Source organism: Terrapene carolina, unplaced genomic scaffold (genome assembly GCF_002925995.2).
Source record: "Terrapene carolina triunguis isolate 2854851 unplaced genomic scaffold, T_m_triunguis-2.0 Scaffold68, whole genome shotgun sequence".
NCBI lineage: Eukaryota > Metazoa > Chordata > Testudines > Emydidae > Terrapene > Terrapene triunguis.
The window spans coordinates 25,291,192-25,307,198 of NW_020664419.1; the positions used below are offsets into that span (position 1 = coordinate 25,291,192).

The 16,007-nt window shown below is 42.1% G+C and overlaps 1 protein-coding gene across 1 annotated transcript; it reads left to right on the top strand.

Annotated features, from left to right (window-relative positions):
- Positions 1-2,278: 2,278 nt before the first annotated feature.
- TRMU (tRNA 5-methylaminomethyl-2-thiouridylate methyltransferase) lies at positions 2,279-15,180 on the top strand. Its single transcript, XM_026648912.2, has 9 exons — positions 2,279-2,497; positions 4,915-5,080; positions 8,155-8,261; positions 8,751-8,873; positions 11,569-11,741; positions 13,109-13,162; positions 13,274-13,340; positions 14,510-14,610; positions 15,133-15,180. The coding sequence occupies exons 1-9, from the start codon at positions 2,413-2,415 to the stop codon at positions 15,178-15,180; spliced, it is 924 nt and encodes a 307-aa protein (XP_026504697.2). The 5' UTR covers positions 2,279-2,412.
- The last annotated feature ends 827 nt before the right edge of the window (positions 15,181-16,007 follow it).

Genomic DNA, 16,007 nt, shown 5'->3' on the forward strand with positions numbered 1-16,007 from the left:
TTTAGATTTAAAATTCCTGATAAAGGTTCTTTAAGGCTCCTGGTAAATCCATGGGTTCATATGACTAGCTGAAAGATTCTAGAAGTAGGAAGACACTTTTGAAATTACTAAAATGTTTCAGTTGATGTTATGGGTTGAGGCCACCTTCTCTTAGATATGGTGTATCTGGATCAGGGACCAAATCTGGACTACTAGATGCTTTTGAATGGATCCTGAATTTTTTTTATTTAGTTATTCTTATTATCCTCTATTGTTGTTGCTGGGTTTTTTATTATTTTCTCAGGAGTCTGGACCTTGAGAAAAAAAATTGACTGTTCCTGGCTTAGGCCTACATCCTGATCAGACTAGCCAGAGAGGGAACCAATAGCATTACTACCAGCTTTGACTAAATCCTGAGCACTGCCTGGCATGTGAGACTTGGGTCCTGGCTCTCCGACTCCCTCAGGTCGGGGTCCAAGAGGGCAGGAAACCTGGGTCCCCTCCTTAGGAAAATTCTGGTTGTGCCCCTGGCTATAGAATTTCACAAAGCTCAATCTTCCGTCTATACCATCGAACAGTATATGAAGCAGATCCATCACTCACCTTGACCACTCCTTTGTCAAATATCAACACGATCCCCTAGCTTTCTCCACACCATCATGTCTGACTTGCACCATGTGGCTTGAGGCTGCATAACTCCCAGTTTCTATGTAGTGTGAGACCTTTTGGAAATCCATTCTCTAGAGCGGGGGTTCCCAAAGGTGGGCTGTGACACAGTCCCGGGTGGTCTGCCAGCACAACTCCATTCTCCAGTCAAGCTCTTAGTAAATCTCTAATTCCATGTGACTCATGTAACCCAAGTAAAAGCTATATAAATGTAATGTTTTGAGATATATATATTGGACAGAGTTTAGAAATCTTTAGTTAAAAAAAACAAGCTGCAATATGTCAACTTTACGTCAACCTGAGTACAACTGTGTTTCACGGCCAGGTAACCTAGCAACATACACACAGTCCACCATTTACAACTGTAAAAAATAGTAAGCAGTATTTCAACCTCACATGGATCAATTTATTTTTCAAAAGCAAGAAGGGTGATAGAGAAGATAATGAAAGTCCTGGACCCACCTACAGCTATGCAAAATTAGCCAGCCAAAAAACAAAGTGGTAAGAAAATAGGACAACACATACTTAAAGTTTGGATTCTCCTTTATGGGATTGGATGAGTCTCCATTACTTCAGTGTGTTATATTATAACTTATTTTATATTTTAATAATATTTTATTTTCTAATTAGTAGAGAGCAGGGTTGAGTCTTTACTTAGCACAGAAATTGAGATTTTACACTAAAAAAATTGAAAACAATATAGTTCAAAGTTGGACAGCTATTTTGTTTTAAAATTAACAATTTGTTTAACAATTTTAGTAACACTGTGTTGCTTATTGTTCAGTTTTATACATTGTGTTTTTCCTGTTTGAACACCACATACTACTCTCAACATTTATTCAAAGTGTAACTTGACTAACCCTGTTTGGCTTTGAAGATCTGGAAGGATTTCTCTGCTAGGGATTTCTCTCATTACAATTGTTCACATTAAAATGAAAAGGACCCCAGACGTTGTTTATTTGCAGTGTTATAGTTTGTGCATGTAATAATTACAATTAATAATTTGCCTTAAGAAGAGTAAAGAAGTGGGCCACTGTGCTTATTACAGCTGGCCCTTAGCGGGGAAAGTCTGAGAACCCTGCCCTAGAGGAAAGCCTTTCACGATGTGCTCCCGTATAACAGCTCTGCTTGAGGCTGCGCTGCACTCTGCCACTCAGGGGCTCTCTGGGGGAACTTCCTACCTCGCGACCCGACTCGAGCCTAACTCTTGCTACTTTTCTCTGCAGGCTTCCTTCTGGGCAGGGGGGCGGGCTCCCTCGCCCGTCTCCCTACTCCCCCAGCACCAAGCTGCCAGTCCAGGCGGCTGGGAGAGCGCAGGGCCGCTAGGCCCCAGCTGCTGGCTCTGTCGGCAGGAGGCCAGACCCCAAGCAAGCCCTACCGCGGGAACTCGCAGCAAACGCATTTCTACACGGAGGGACGCTGCACACGCTTCTTAACATCCCCTGACCTCCCCCAGCAGAGGCCCGGGTGTGGGGCGGCAGGTAGATCCCTGCACCGAGCCAGCGCACGGCGCCGAGTCTCCTCCTTTCTCCGCGCCCCTCCCCCCGGTGGGGGCGGGCTCGCCCCGGTCCGAGCCCGGGTCAGTGTGCTCGGGAGAGCTGCTCCCTGCTGGCGGCTAGTGCTGGCTGCAGGGCACGTTCCCGTCCGCCTCGCCCTCTGCTGCCCTTGGAGCCCCAGGCGGCGCGACCAGTCCCGCGGGCCAGGCAGGCGCCGGAAGGGAAGAGCGGGAGCGGGGCGGGCCCCCCTGTGAGCAGCCCGGGCCCGGAGATGTTGGCGGCGGCGCGGCGCGTGGTGTGCGCGCTCTCCGGGGGAGTGGACAGCGCGGTGGCGGCGCTGCTGCTCCGGCGGAGAGGTGAGGCGGTGGCGAGTGTGAGCGTCAAGGGCCCGAGCTGCGAGGGGGCGCAGAGCGTTAGGCGCCGGGCGCGGGGTCCTGGGGCCGGTGACACGGAGGGAAGGACGGGAGGCCGGGCCCCATGACGGGGGGAGAAGAAGGGCTGGGGTGCCTGGGGCAGGTGACACGTGGGCAGTGCCGGGTTTACAATGGCGCCATGGAGCCGGGCCCATGCTCAGAAGGGGCCCCGGCCTGCTCTGCTTGCACTGCCCTGAGACCAGGGCTGGAGCAACAAAGAACGTGGCCCCCTCCGAACATATGTCTGGGCGGGACCCCTTACAATGCAGAAACTGGAATGCGGTATTTATTTTGCCACTTTTAGGGGCCCCCTTCCTTGCGGGGCCCCCTCCGGTCGGAGGGTACGGAGGGCGCTCGCTACGCCTCTGCCTGAGACCCTGTGACATGAGGGGAAGGGTAGAAGGAGTGGGGTGCCTGGTGTGGCAGGGAGGGGAGGGGTGCCTGGGGCCTGTGACACTTGATGGGGGGAGGGCTAGGGTGCCTGGGGTCTGTGATATGGGGAGGAAGGCTAGAGTGCCTGTGACAGGGAGTGGGGGAAGGGCTAGGAGTGCCTGGGGGGTGCCCCGTCATCCATTGCTGCCTGTAAGAGTATTATGCTGTCCTGATTGTTGTCATGACAGACACTCCTCTTGCACATACCTGGCTGTACCAATTCATTCCAGGCTGATTTTCCTGCAACCTCTGTCCCTTGAATTCATACAACAGTAACCCACCTTCTCTCTCCAATAGTTAACCTGAACAGTTTAACATTGTTCTTCTCTGCAATAGGCACAAAGTCTTGTTAAACGTCAGGTTATTTAAAATATTAGCACGTTTTCTCACATGATTTTTCCAGTGTAGATATGGGCTTTCAGAGAACGAAATATGAATCTCTATTAATTTGATGATATCTCATGATTTGTTATGGCAAACTCTTTTGATACCAAGGTTGAAGACTTTTTAAATTCACTTTTGTACTTACTGAGTAAGAAGGAATTCCTTATTTTTAAACCTGAAGAGCTGTTGAAAAGAGGATAGGTTGAATATTTTCCATTATCATTGCAGCTGCATTAAGGGCCCTTATATGGGAAGTGCTAGTCTTACAGCATTTACTATTTGGCATAGAATTTTCAAACATTGAAAAATTAGAAATTATATGCCTGCTGGGGGATCTATAGGAAGAACAAACCCTTATGTTCTTTGATAGGTTTAGAAACATTAAGTACCAAATGCAGAGTTTTGCTGGGGTAATGCCTGCCCTCCTGCATTCTTGGAATGATTCAAGAGAGGGGCACCAGGGCCCGTGAGAGTTTAGGGAAGGAGGAAAAAAGCTGCTGGGATAGGCCACCCTGAAACTCAGCTGGCAGGAGCAGAGAGAAGCATCTGCAACAGGACCCTTAGACAGTTATGCCATCTGTGTGCACCTGCTTTTTACAGTTTTTACTCTGGACATTCTTCCTTTCTGCTAATTGGCTGTTTGCTCCAACTCCCTCCTGCCCCCTCCTTCACCATCTCTTCACTTCAGCCTCAGAGTCCATGCACACTTCTTTCTCCCCCTTCTCCTTCCCCTATCCCTTACCCACACACACACACATTTTGCCCCTGTGTTATCTTATTTCATCCCAGCAAAACTCAACACCACAAACAATTTATGAAACTAACATGACGTGCAGCTGATTATTCTTCTTCACTTTGCTGGTATGTTTATTGTTTTGTGTTTTCTGAACACACCACAGTAGGGCCCTGTTTCCAGTTGGGATCCTAAAGGTTACTATAATACACAATTTTTTCTTCTCTGGAAAAAAAAATCTTAAATGTGTAATGATCCAGTATTCAACCTTAGTGTCCCCTTAGGAGTTCTAGAACCAGGTGTTTTTAAATCTTCAAATTCATATTGGACAATGAGTGGGTGGGGGGAAAGGTATCTGGATGTAGAATACTCTGGAAAAACTAGCCATGGACAAAAAATCAAATCAGTAGGAGACTGGCTTTTAAAAATTCTTTTCAGAATCTGTACATAAACAGGAATTACTAATATAGGCAATGTAAAACAACCCCGGGGGCTTGGCATGTTCTCTGGGGATGTCAGGTGTTCAGAATGCTGGGGTGAAATAATGGTATTTGGAAGAAGTGAAAGAGGCTCTTGATTTTTCACCAAGCACACATCAATCTGCCTTAATGGCTTGTCTGAGTGTTGCGCTATCTGTAGCAAGAAAGTGCAGTGTGAGGCACTGATGGAATGACTTCTTGACAACTATAAGAACACTCAGAATACTGTTGCCCAGTTGGTACTTGGAAGATCCAGAGTTTGGGTCTGATCCCTAAGATCTAGATAAGACTATGTTTTCAGTATATGAATAATTCCTTTCCTCCTTCTTTAGGCTACCAAGTGACAGGAGTATTTATGAAGAACTGGGACACTCTGGATGAACAAGGAGTTTGTTCTGCTGACAAAGATTGTGAAGATGCTTTTAGAGTTTGTCAGAAACTGGATATCCCTTTTCATCAAGTTTCCTATGTCAAGGAGTACTGGAATGAAGTTTTCAGGTAGGATTGTTTTAGAGACATTGTCTTCAAAAATATAATTTCTGATAAAGTGTTAGTATGTGAACAGTGAGGGGGTAGAGAATGGCAAAAGACTGACAAGGACAACTTAGTGTCTGTGGAGTCATAAGACAGTACAGAAATATCTTAATGTGGTAGAAATTGTTATTTATTCCTTGTCTTACAAGTTTAGGATCACCACCAACTAAGATAGGTATGGGTCTGTTGGCATACTTACATACATTTACTCTTTGAATTGATAGATGGGATTTCTCTGGAATTAGGTTAATTCAGGTGCAGTATGTCATCCAGTTCCAATACCTCCCTCTTTCTCTTTCCATCCATACTAACTAGCTGCAGTTTGAGGAAGAAAATATTTAACAGGAACTTCAGTTACTTTCATTTACATCAAATTGGAGCAAAAAAAACCTGCATATTAGATTAATTTTACTCCAAACCCAAAGTTGTCATAAAAAATAGCTTTGCTTCTTTCAGCCTCCTTTGCTCCTGGCTTCAGCCTCGCCGGGTGCATCGGGAATTGAGTCTTCAACCCTGTGGCTCCTGGCTTCAGCCCCGTGGGAGGTGCTCGGGCTCTGGGTTTTAGCTGCAGGGTCCTGCAGTCTCCCTGAAAGGGTTCGCGAATCCCCAGGGGGCAGCGGACCCCCTGTTGAGAACTGCTGATCTAAGAGACTGCCAAACAATGGGGATTTTCCTTCTAAAAATTGTTTACACTACAGCTTGAAAAGAAAATGGGGGAACAAGGGAGTGCAGTTAAAATGAAAGCCTTAGTTAATACTTAATATTTCAAATGTTTTAACTATTTTTTCTTCTTTTCTGTATCTTTAATAAAAGGTTAAAAGGATTTTTAATGGTATGTTTGTTCAGGTACTAAGCACTCTATACCAGTGGTTCTCAGACTTTTGAGTTTGGTGACCCCTTTCACATAGCAAGCCTCTGAGTGTGACGCCCCCTTATAAATTAAAAACACTTTTTAAATCTATTTAACACCATTATAAATGCTGGAGGCAAAACAGGATTTGGGGTGGAGGCTGACAGCTTGCGACCCCCCCCATGTAACAACCACACGACCCACTGAGGGCTCACGACCCTGCGAGAACCTCTGCTGTATACCAAGTCTTGGACATTGTTTAACACTGTTTAATGTTGGACAGTGATAGGGTTAACAACTTTAGCCCATTTATTCCATCTACATTAATATAACAACCCTACCCACCTCCACTTCCTCTGACTATGGGTCCCTGCTTCCTTCCTTGCCACCACTCTACGCTCCTCCATTCCCTTGTGACTCCCTGCCTCTTCTCAATTCCACGCATCATCAGATCCACTTCCTTGCTTCTCCCAGTCCTCTCAGCAGAGAAATACAATGAGATTAAGCATAGGACCTCACTTTGCTCAGCAAGAAAACACAGGGTGTCCCCACCCCGTTTTCCCTGTTGATACAGGAGAGTGAAGAGGGGCGTATTCTACCCTCTTTGGGAGTGCTAGCCTGGGATCTCCAAATAAGAGAGAGTGCAACTCGAGGTCTTAAGCCCACACTACTGCTTTCTTCAACCATTTCCTTCTCCTGTTTTCCCTACATCTTCCCTCTTCAGGGCTCAGGTGCAGTCTTTTACTCTAGCAAACACCTTGCCCTTTGCTAGGACTTTCTCTTCTGCCTCTTCAGACTGTGAACTTAACCCTTCCCATGGTTCCTACCTCTTCAGGCCTCCTCTTCCTAGGCCTTTTTAACCAAGAGAATCACTCTGGGTTTGCCTTTTCTGTAGTCTCTAACCAATGTTGGAGAGATTCAGCAGCCACTTACTCCCCTTTTCCTTTGTTTTCTGCTTCCCTAAAGAACCTGCTGGCTACTCTTTTTTTTTTAGAACTCCCTCTGACTGACATGAAGGGTTCTTAGCCTATGTCTACACTACAGCCTATGTTGGCAAAACTTATGTTGCTCTGGGGTGCAAATCTTCTACCCCCTGAGCGACATAGGTTACACTGACATAAGCGTTCGTGTGCACAGCGAGCTTCTCCCGCCGACATAGCTTATGCTGCTTGCAGAGGTGGGTTTTTATGGCAATGGGAGAGCTCTCTCCCATTGGCGGAGAGCATCTTCACCACACGTGCTGCAGTGGTGCAGCTGTACCGATCCAGCAAGCTTTGCTGTTGCCTACTTTCACAGGCTCCCTCTGGGAACTATATCCTTCAAAATTTCCACTGGGTTGTAGTCTTCCTTACAGGCCACAGTACACTCTTATGAATAAATTGCCTATTTGGTCTTGCCCTTGAATGTCAAAGAGGAAAAACAAGAGCAGTGCAGGTGTGGGTTGCCCAGCTGATTTAGTTGCTGGTATCATCTGTTAAATGTATGGGAAAAGGTAGTAAACAAAGGAAAAACCATTTTGCTTTGTGTTTTTAAAATAGTCTGTCAAATGTAAGGGACAAGTCTGAGAGGTTGTTTCAGTTTATAAAGAGTAAAAATAAACACCTGTTTTTTGTTTTTAAAGTGTAAAGTACCTTTTAATTAGCATGTAGTGTTTGAGGGCAGAATCCTGTGCTGTCACTTTCTATTTATTTGAATGGGAATTGAGGACAAGAAACACCTTGCAGAATCAGGCCCTAAGGTATTTCAGTACACATGCCCATCACCATAGTATTTAGGCGCTGTTGTTAATTGGCACTTGTTTAAGCATTTTGAACATGTAATAAAGCATCATACAAGAGACATCAGCTACTGTGGTGATGAGGCCACGTTTGTCCCCTAGCTAAAAATATAAATGCTAAGCACTCTTCTTATTTTAAAGTACAAAGATGTTGAAACTTAATTTGAGAAACGCTAGTATGAGTTTAAATATGAAAAACTGTAGTTTAGTCCAGTCATGGAAAATCTTAAATGAGTGCTGTCTTATAGGTAAAATAAAATATTAATGAATCACTCACATGTTTGCTTCTTGCACAGTATACGTTTAGTATTATTGATAGGTCTTAAGCTCTCGAGAGAGAAGTACTTCTCCATACTTGAATAGAATTATTTGACATAAAAAAATGTTTATAGTCATACATTTGTTTTACAGTTACCTTGTAAATGAGTATGAATTGGGAAGAACTCCTAATCCTGACATAATGTGCAACAAGCATATCAAATTCAATTATTTTCTCCGTTATGCTCTGGATAACCTTGGTAAGTTGTCTTCAGGTTTGTTTGTATATACCCTATACTGCAAAAATGCTAAAGAGGAGCAAACTCTTTTTAAAATGTTGGGTAAGAAGCCTGATCTCATGTGCAAACACAGTTTAAACATCTTTGTAGCCTTATATCAGTATTTGTAAAGTATTTCTTTTAAAGTGTTTTCAGAGATGTAAGTAAGTTTATTTCAGGGAACTATCTCTTGTGAAGAGAAGTTTAAATTTTGCATTTGAAGATGCTCCTTGAAGCACAAAAAAATGGAAGTAGTGTACATCAAGAAATATGATTTTCCATTAAATTTTGGGGCTGTATTAAGATTAGGACAGCACTGGCTAGCTATGTAAAGCTTCTCAGATGTCATTTATCTTTAATTTTTATTCCTATAATCATTTGTATTTCCAAATATTTCTATAACCTTTAATACTCTGAATATTGTGCAGTTCAAGTGCGATCGATATATAATTTTTTTTAAACTTGGCATAGGAGCGGATGCAGTTGCAACTGGGCATTATGCAAGGACTTCACTGGAAGATGAAGAAATTTTCCAACAGAAACATATTAAAAGACCACAAGGGCTTTTCAGAAACCGATTTGAAGTTAGAAATGGTAAGCAGTTAATATGGCTTTGTCACAGATTCATAGGCCCAGTGCTCTCTCTTGGCTCCGTATGGTCCCTGGCAGGAACACCTTTCAGTGTCAGCCCTCCTCGAGGATCTCTCTCTCGCTCTCAGGTTAAGCCATTTGACTCCATTGCCTCCTGGACCACACCTCTAAGTTTTCCCCATGCCTGGTGTGACAAAGTCAGACCAGATGGCTGCAAGAGGGTCCTGGAAGGCCAATTTGTTAGCCCTAGAATGTTAAAGGGTTTGCTCCTCTTTAGCATTTTTGCAGTATAGAGTATATACAAACAAACCTGAAGACAAGCTGAGAAAGGGTTACCTCAGGTCAATTAGGGACACCTGAATCCAATTAAGGACTGCCTGAGGCCTTTAAAAACCCCTTCTCTGGGGAGAGAAAAGGGGGTTGAGAATGACAAGCTGCTGCCAGGCTAGCGGCAGCAGGGAAATAAGCTTCTCCAGGCTGAGAGGCTGTGCTTCCTCCCATAGGGGGAACAGCCAAACCTGAGTGTCTGCTAAGGGAAGGACCGACACCCTGCCCCAGCAAGGAGACAGGGAAAGGTATCCCCCTTTGGTTTTGTGTTTGAGACTGTTTCCTTTCTGTTTGGTGAAGGATCACCCCTTAGGCTGATCCTGAAAATGGCCAAAGCAGCACAGAAGGGGGAAGGCAAACGCTGCCCAGAGCAAGGCTGATTTACTTCAAGCCCGCCATCGCCAGAGGGGGTAGTGCTAAGTCTGGCGAGATGAAGGAGGTGGCTTGCCACACTGGTCAGATTCAGTGAGCTCTCCTCAGTGAGTCCACTCGAACTGGACCCTTGGGGGAAGACTAGCAGAGAGGGAGCAACAAAAGCTTTAGATTGTAATGACTCTCAGCCAGCGTTGTAAAACAAAAGGATTTATTGGAAGTCTGGAACACAGCATAGAAAGTTCTTGGGTACCCTTTAGAATAGAAAGTTACAGCATAGTTCATTTGGGTCTTCCTGAGTTCAAGTGGGTCCAGACCCCTCTTTGGCACTTCTAGAATAGACCTGAAAGATAAATGTGTTATCAGCATATAGATGGTGGTTTTATTTGTGTCTTCAGATTAGATTACTCAGAGGTAAGTGTAGAGGGAGAAGAGAAGGAGACCAAGTCCTGTGGAATCCCCAGAGACAGTTGGAGGAAGGCTAAGAAGGATCTTCTGCAGGATGCTCTGAAGGAGAGATTAGAGATGTAGGAGAACTAGGAGAGGACTGAGTCACAGAAGCCCAGGGGGGGACAAGATTTCAAGAACAACAACATGGTCAACAGTATCAAAGGCAGCTGAGAGGTCGAGGACCCTGAGGTTGGAGTACTAGTTCTGAGATTTGTCTAGGAAGAGGTCATTAGAGACTTTGGCACAAGTAGTTTCAGTGGAGTTCAAAGGATGTAAGCTGGGAGATACAGTCCAGTTCATGGTGTCTGTCCCATAAAAGTAAATGGGGGCACAAGGATCCCAAACTACAGCTCCCATGAGGCACTATGCTAGCATTTCCAAATTGAAAGTTTTCAGCTGAAAGCTTTTGGGGTTTGATTTTTTTTTTTTTTTTTTTTTTCCTGGAAAGTCAGCATTTTCCAGGACAGGGAGAAACCCCACTTTCCAACACCTGTTTTGTGACACCTCTTAACTGTCTATCACCATGAATGTGGTATTCTAGGTGTGTTTCCAGACCTATTGTGGAGACTCTCTATTATTAGATGTGACTGACCAGTATCTCAAAACCGTTTCTCAGTCATTTGAAACAAAAGGCACATCGATGTGTTAGCCATGAAACTCCAGAGCTATGATGGAGACTAGTTCTTATCCAAATGGATAGAATCTGACTGAAAATTACAATATAACTATGTGATGGAGGCTGACCTCATGGATCATAATTATTACATATATAACACAGGATCAAGTCATTTGTGCTGTTGGGACGCAATCTGTAGATCATTTGTATAAACAAGTCAAATTCTGTTTTGTGGTACTGCTGTAGGTCTGGAATGCCTCCAGTGACATTAATGTGGATTTACATCAGTGTGACTTTGAGCAAATTTGGCCAAACATTTTTTTGAAAAACAAGATACAACACTGTTAGCTAATATTACTTCTTTCTACATTTACAAACAGTGATTTTTTTTTCAAATATTAATTTATATTATTGCGTTTCTTACCAGGAAAATTCACCATGATGTAAAAGAAACAGAGGTTCAGCAAAATACAAAATCAAAATCTGTGTAGCCCTTTTTGGTAGGAAGTAGTTTTAAAGAAAAATATTATAAAACTATTCTAAATTGTTGAAAATTCTTGGAAAATTTTATCATTTTATTAAAATGTTTAAGACCATAATAAACAGGCAAAACCAAATATTTGGAATGTTGGGTGTCATAAGTCAAACATTATGAGGTTTTGGACAGGTGTTCCTGTTAGTTTGAGTAATCAGTTTTAATCCCCATTTCTTCTTGTAAAATTGAACAAGAGATACAATATTAGGAAATGGAGCAATATCTAGATTGTAAAAAGTGCTCCAGATGTTTTCTGTTGAGTGCAATGAGAAAACTTGCTAAGATGTGTTTCTAGTAGAAGTTCTTATTTTAGGCTGAATTTTAACTAAACTTCTGTGTAAATAGTAGGAGTTAAGCTATGTAACATTGAAACATCTTGTGTATTCTATACCTTGCAGCTGTAAAACTTCTTACAGGAGCTGACCACTTGAAAGACCAGACCTTCTTCCTCAGTCAGATTTCACAAGATGCTTTGAGGAGAACCATTTTTCCTTTAGGAGGATTGACAAAAGATTTTGTAAAGAAGATAGCAGCAGAACACGGATTTCATCATGTGCTAAAGAGAAAAGAGGCATGGTAACACTTATTAAACTTTTGATTTATATTTATCTCTAAACCATTCTTTTTCTGATTTATATGTTATAAACATTAATACTTATTAGGTAAACTTTAAATATAGTCATAATTTTTTTTAAATTACATTGCATCAAATTCAGTCAAATTATTTCTGCGTAACATAATAGAATATATTGGTCCTGCTAGTGAAGGCAGGGGGCTGGACTCGATGACCTTCAAGGTCCCTTCCAGTTCTAGGAGATAGGATATCTCCATTAATTAAAAACAAAAAACAAAAAATATTTGGGTTGTAATTTGAGTTTTGCATTGTTTATGCCGTTGTCTACCTGTCCCAAAGTACTTAGCCTGGATATTTTAATTTTTTTGTTTGTTGGTTGGTTTTAAAAAGCTCCTCTACCATTGTAGCTCTGAGGACTGAGGAGATGGATGTGGCCTGTTTCCAACTAGCACAGGTCACAGAGATAGCTAATGATTTATTTCACCATGGTTCTCTGTATCTCCAGTTTATTATAGTTGTGTTGCAGGATGCATTGGTATAGATTGGTGTCAGATTGTTTGTTTTTTCCTAGGTCACTTTTTTCACAAGGGTAGTTCTGTTTCCATAGCTAAGGAACTAATATTTTATGGTGTGATCTTTTGGAGTATGAATGTAAGCAGCTGCTATGTTCCTGATTATGTTCCTTCTTGTTTTTAGTACTTGTACTTATCTTCATAGCAAGCAGTTTTTTACTACGCAGTTGTCTGAGGACTGTAGTATAGGGTTTTAGGTGATGTAGTTTCAGGAAGAAAGAAGAATAAATCTGCAGAGATGCTTAAGCATTGCAGTGAAAAGTGCGAAAGTAATTTTCCACCCTGGCCAACAAAACAGCTAGGGCTTCTCCTGGATTACAGGATTAGACAGCAGCTGAGCAGGAGTTTTGTGGATCAGAGTTGAGTCTAAATATGGTACTTAGGTACCTAAATCTGAGGTTCAGGTGCTTAAGAACTATTGTGTATCTAGGCTTCAGTGACTTGTCTTTGTGTTTAGTATTGTATCATAAGGTAAAGGGCAGGTCACTTTTTTTAAATATGCATGCAACACAGTCATAAAGATGTGTTCATGTCTTACTTAGTAATCGTGTGAGCTTATTGTCACCCGTGTCTTTCTCCTCTTTCCTGCACTTATGATTTTCACTTATATGGAATTTAGTTTGTGCGCTCTTTGGGGCAGCAATTTTTATAATCATTTTGTGAGGCACCTAGCATGTTTCTAGGTGCATGGGAGGGTAAATCCTTGCTGTACTGATAATGAATGTTCTGACATTAGGATTTTCAAATGAATCATTCTGCTTTTTTATAGTGTGCATTCATTTTATTTTTTAGAGTATGGGAATCTGTTTCATTGGTGAAAGAAATTTTGAAAACTTCATTCTTGAGGCAAGTAACATTAGATCTGGGGAATTCATAAACTTCTGTTCTGATTTCCCTAGTAATTTGTAATGTGGCCTGGGGAAAGATCTTTTACACAGCTATTTTTCTTTCTTGTAGTATTTAGAACCTCGTCCAGGTAACTTTGTTTCCATTGAAGATAACAAGGTGATAGGAACACACAAAGGTAAGCAGCTGCCTTTCCTAGCTAATTGATTTTACGGGGGAGGGGTAGCTCAGTGGTTTCAGCATAGGCCTGCTAAACCCAGGGGGCCACTTAGGGATCTGGGGCAAAATCAGTACTTGGTCCTGCTAGTGAAGGCAGGGGGCTGGACTCGATGACCTTTCGGGGTTCCTTCCAGTTCTAGGAGATAGGTATATCTCCATATATTATAAATAAACCATTTGTGTAATATATAACAATGCTATTTTATTTGGAAAGACTAGTTCTGTAAAATTCTAAATGTCTATAATCCTATTCTGTTTTGGTATGCCTAATGAATCCTAGGAGATCCATTAACCCTGTAACTGGCTTTGGCCTGTCTCTAGTTTTTATATTAGTTTTATATTGCAATAAAAAGAAAAAACATAATTATTGCCTAGCACCACTGATACTTCGGATTACTTTGTTGCCACTAGGTCCTCCATTAATTTTATGCTAAAGGAACACTGTCAACTTGATTTTTTTTTTTTTTTTTAAATCACTGAGTTTCAATTCCATTTTCTGATAGAGCACCCTTTAAACATCCAGAAATTTTAAATTCTTTTAAAAATAAATTAATGCAAGTTGTGATGCACAAAAGGTTCTTTTGGGCAGTTACAGAACACCAGCACCAAATATGCCCAAATTCACCTCTCCTTTCCCCTCCCTTCCTCTCTGTGAACATCTGCCTGTTGCCTCTTCAGTTTCAGATTCTGTTACCGATAAACACTCTTCCAAGGCCTGCAAAAGAGCCTACACCTAAGATCCCACAAGCCAGTGCATGAAAATCTGATGTCAAGTTAGTGAATGTAATAGGAAGTGAAACCGACTCATTAAAACCATGAAACTGACAAGACACATTTATCAAATTCACAAACTAAACAAGCTGAAATACTGATGTTTTTCTCTAATCTATTTCAATTATAGTAGTCTTCGGGGTATTGGTCACAACAGCAGGTATAGACTTTTAAGATAAAAACTTTTTCAAGTTTATGGAGTCTCTAACTTTCAAAATATAAGAAAATTAGACACTTTTTGCTCAGTGGTATACTTAAACTTTTGAAGAGAGGGATTTATGCATTTGAAATATTTTGATTGATGAAACTAAAGAGTTAAGGGGGTGTTACCAGTGTTAAATTTTCATATTTCTTTAGGTTGTTTCCTGTATACAATAGGCCAGAGGGCCAAGCTAAGTGGCCTCAGTGAAGCTTGGTTTGTTGTTGACAAAGATGCAACCTCAGGAAATATCTTTGTGGTAAGTTTATTTACACTGATACTGTGTGAGATTAATGCAGGCATTGCATGATTCCTACTGAAAAGAATATGATTCTAATCAGGGCCGGCCCACAACATTTTGGCACATGAGGCGGGGAGCTCAAATGACACTCCCATGCCCCCTCACTTGGGCCAAAAATTTGAAAGGTCTCAATTCTGCCTTCTTCCTGTTCTACTCCTCTCATGGTACTGCTCTGCTACCTACCCCAATAAAGGAGAACTAGCAACTTAAAATGCCTTGTTCAGAAATTTTAAGTAACACTTACATTTGCTGTTCAGGCATTTGAAAGTTAACTTTTCTTGTCTGTATAGTAAACACTGGCATTTTTATCTGTTTGAATAATCAAAGTGGTACTTTCTGTGTCTTCTTGGTTGCAAAGATTTGAACTGCTTCCTGAAGGTCCACAGTCTGGGCCAGCTCATGCTCTATTGAGATGGTTGCAAGGCCGACCAACCTCTCCTGTGTCATTGTGGAGTGTAGATGTGTTTTTATTAACTTCAGCTTGGAGAAGCGGCATTCTCCACTGGCATCTGTTACAGGAAGTTTTAGAAGTATGCGCAGAGCAACAGAAGCATTTGGAAAGGGCTTTCAGTTCATCACCTAAATCACTCGCATCAATATCGCACATGTTGTCATGTGTCAACACTGTCTCTAGTGCCCTGCATTGCTGGTGTAGGTCTTCAGGTATACTGAGGAGTTTTGGAATATCATACAACATCCCAAATATACTGCTGTGTTCCTTGAGCCGCATGAAACGTTCTTCAACTGACTGTATTGCACAATCTAGCACCTGGTTAAAGAATACAACTTTGAATTGTTGTTTGGAGTCTCTTATGGGATTATCCCATGCCTCGTAATCAAAATGTCGTCTTCTTCGGTGACTCTTGTAGTCTTGAATGGGTGGGAAAATAGCTTCAGTGTGAAGTTCCTCTACCAACTTCTGTGCACTCTTAAGAACATTTTGAAATCCCTCATCTGACCGGTAAGACTGTAGGTCTGACTTTGCTTTGTCCAGTTGTTCCATTGCTCCAGATATATCAAGGTCGACACCTTGGAGTCTCTTGCTTACAACATTTATTTCAAACAGTATGTCATTCCACAGCACTAAGCCACAAAGAAATTTGAAGTTACATAGGATTCGGGTGATTCCATTTCCCTCTTCCACTGTTCTCCCACGAACAGTTCCTGTCATAGTATTATCCTCCATAATGGCAACTATGGCATCATCTATCTTCTCAATTTGCAAAAAGAACAGGAGTACTTGTGGCACCTTAGAGACTATCAAATTTATTAGAGCATAAGCTTTCGTGGGCTACAACCCACTTCTTCGGATGCATGCATCCGAAGAAGTGGGTTGTAGCCCACGAAAGCTTATG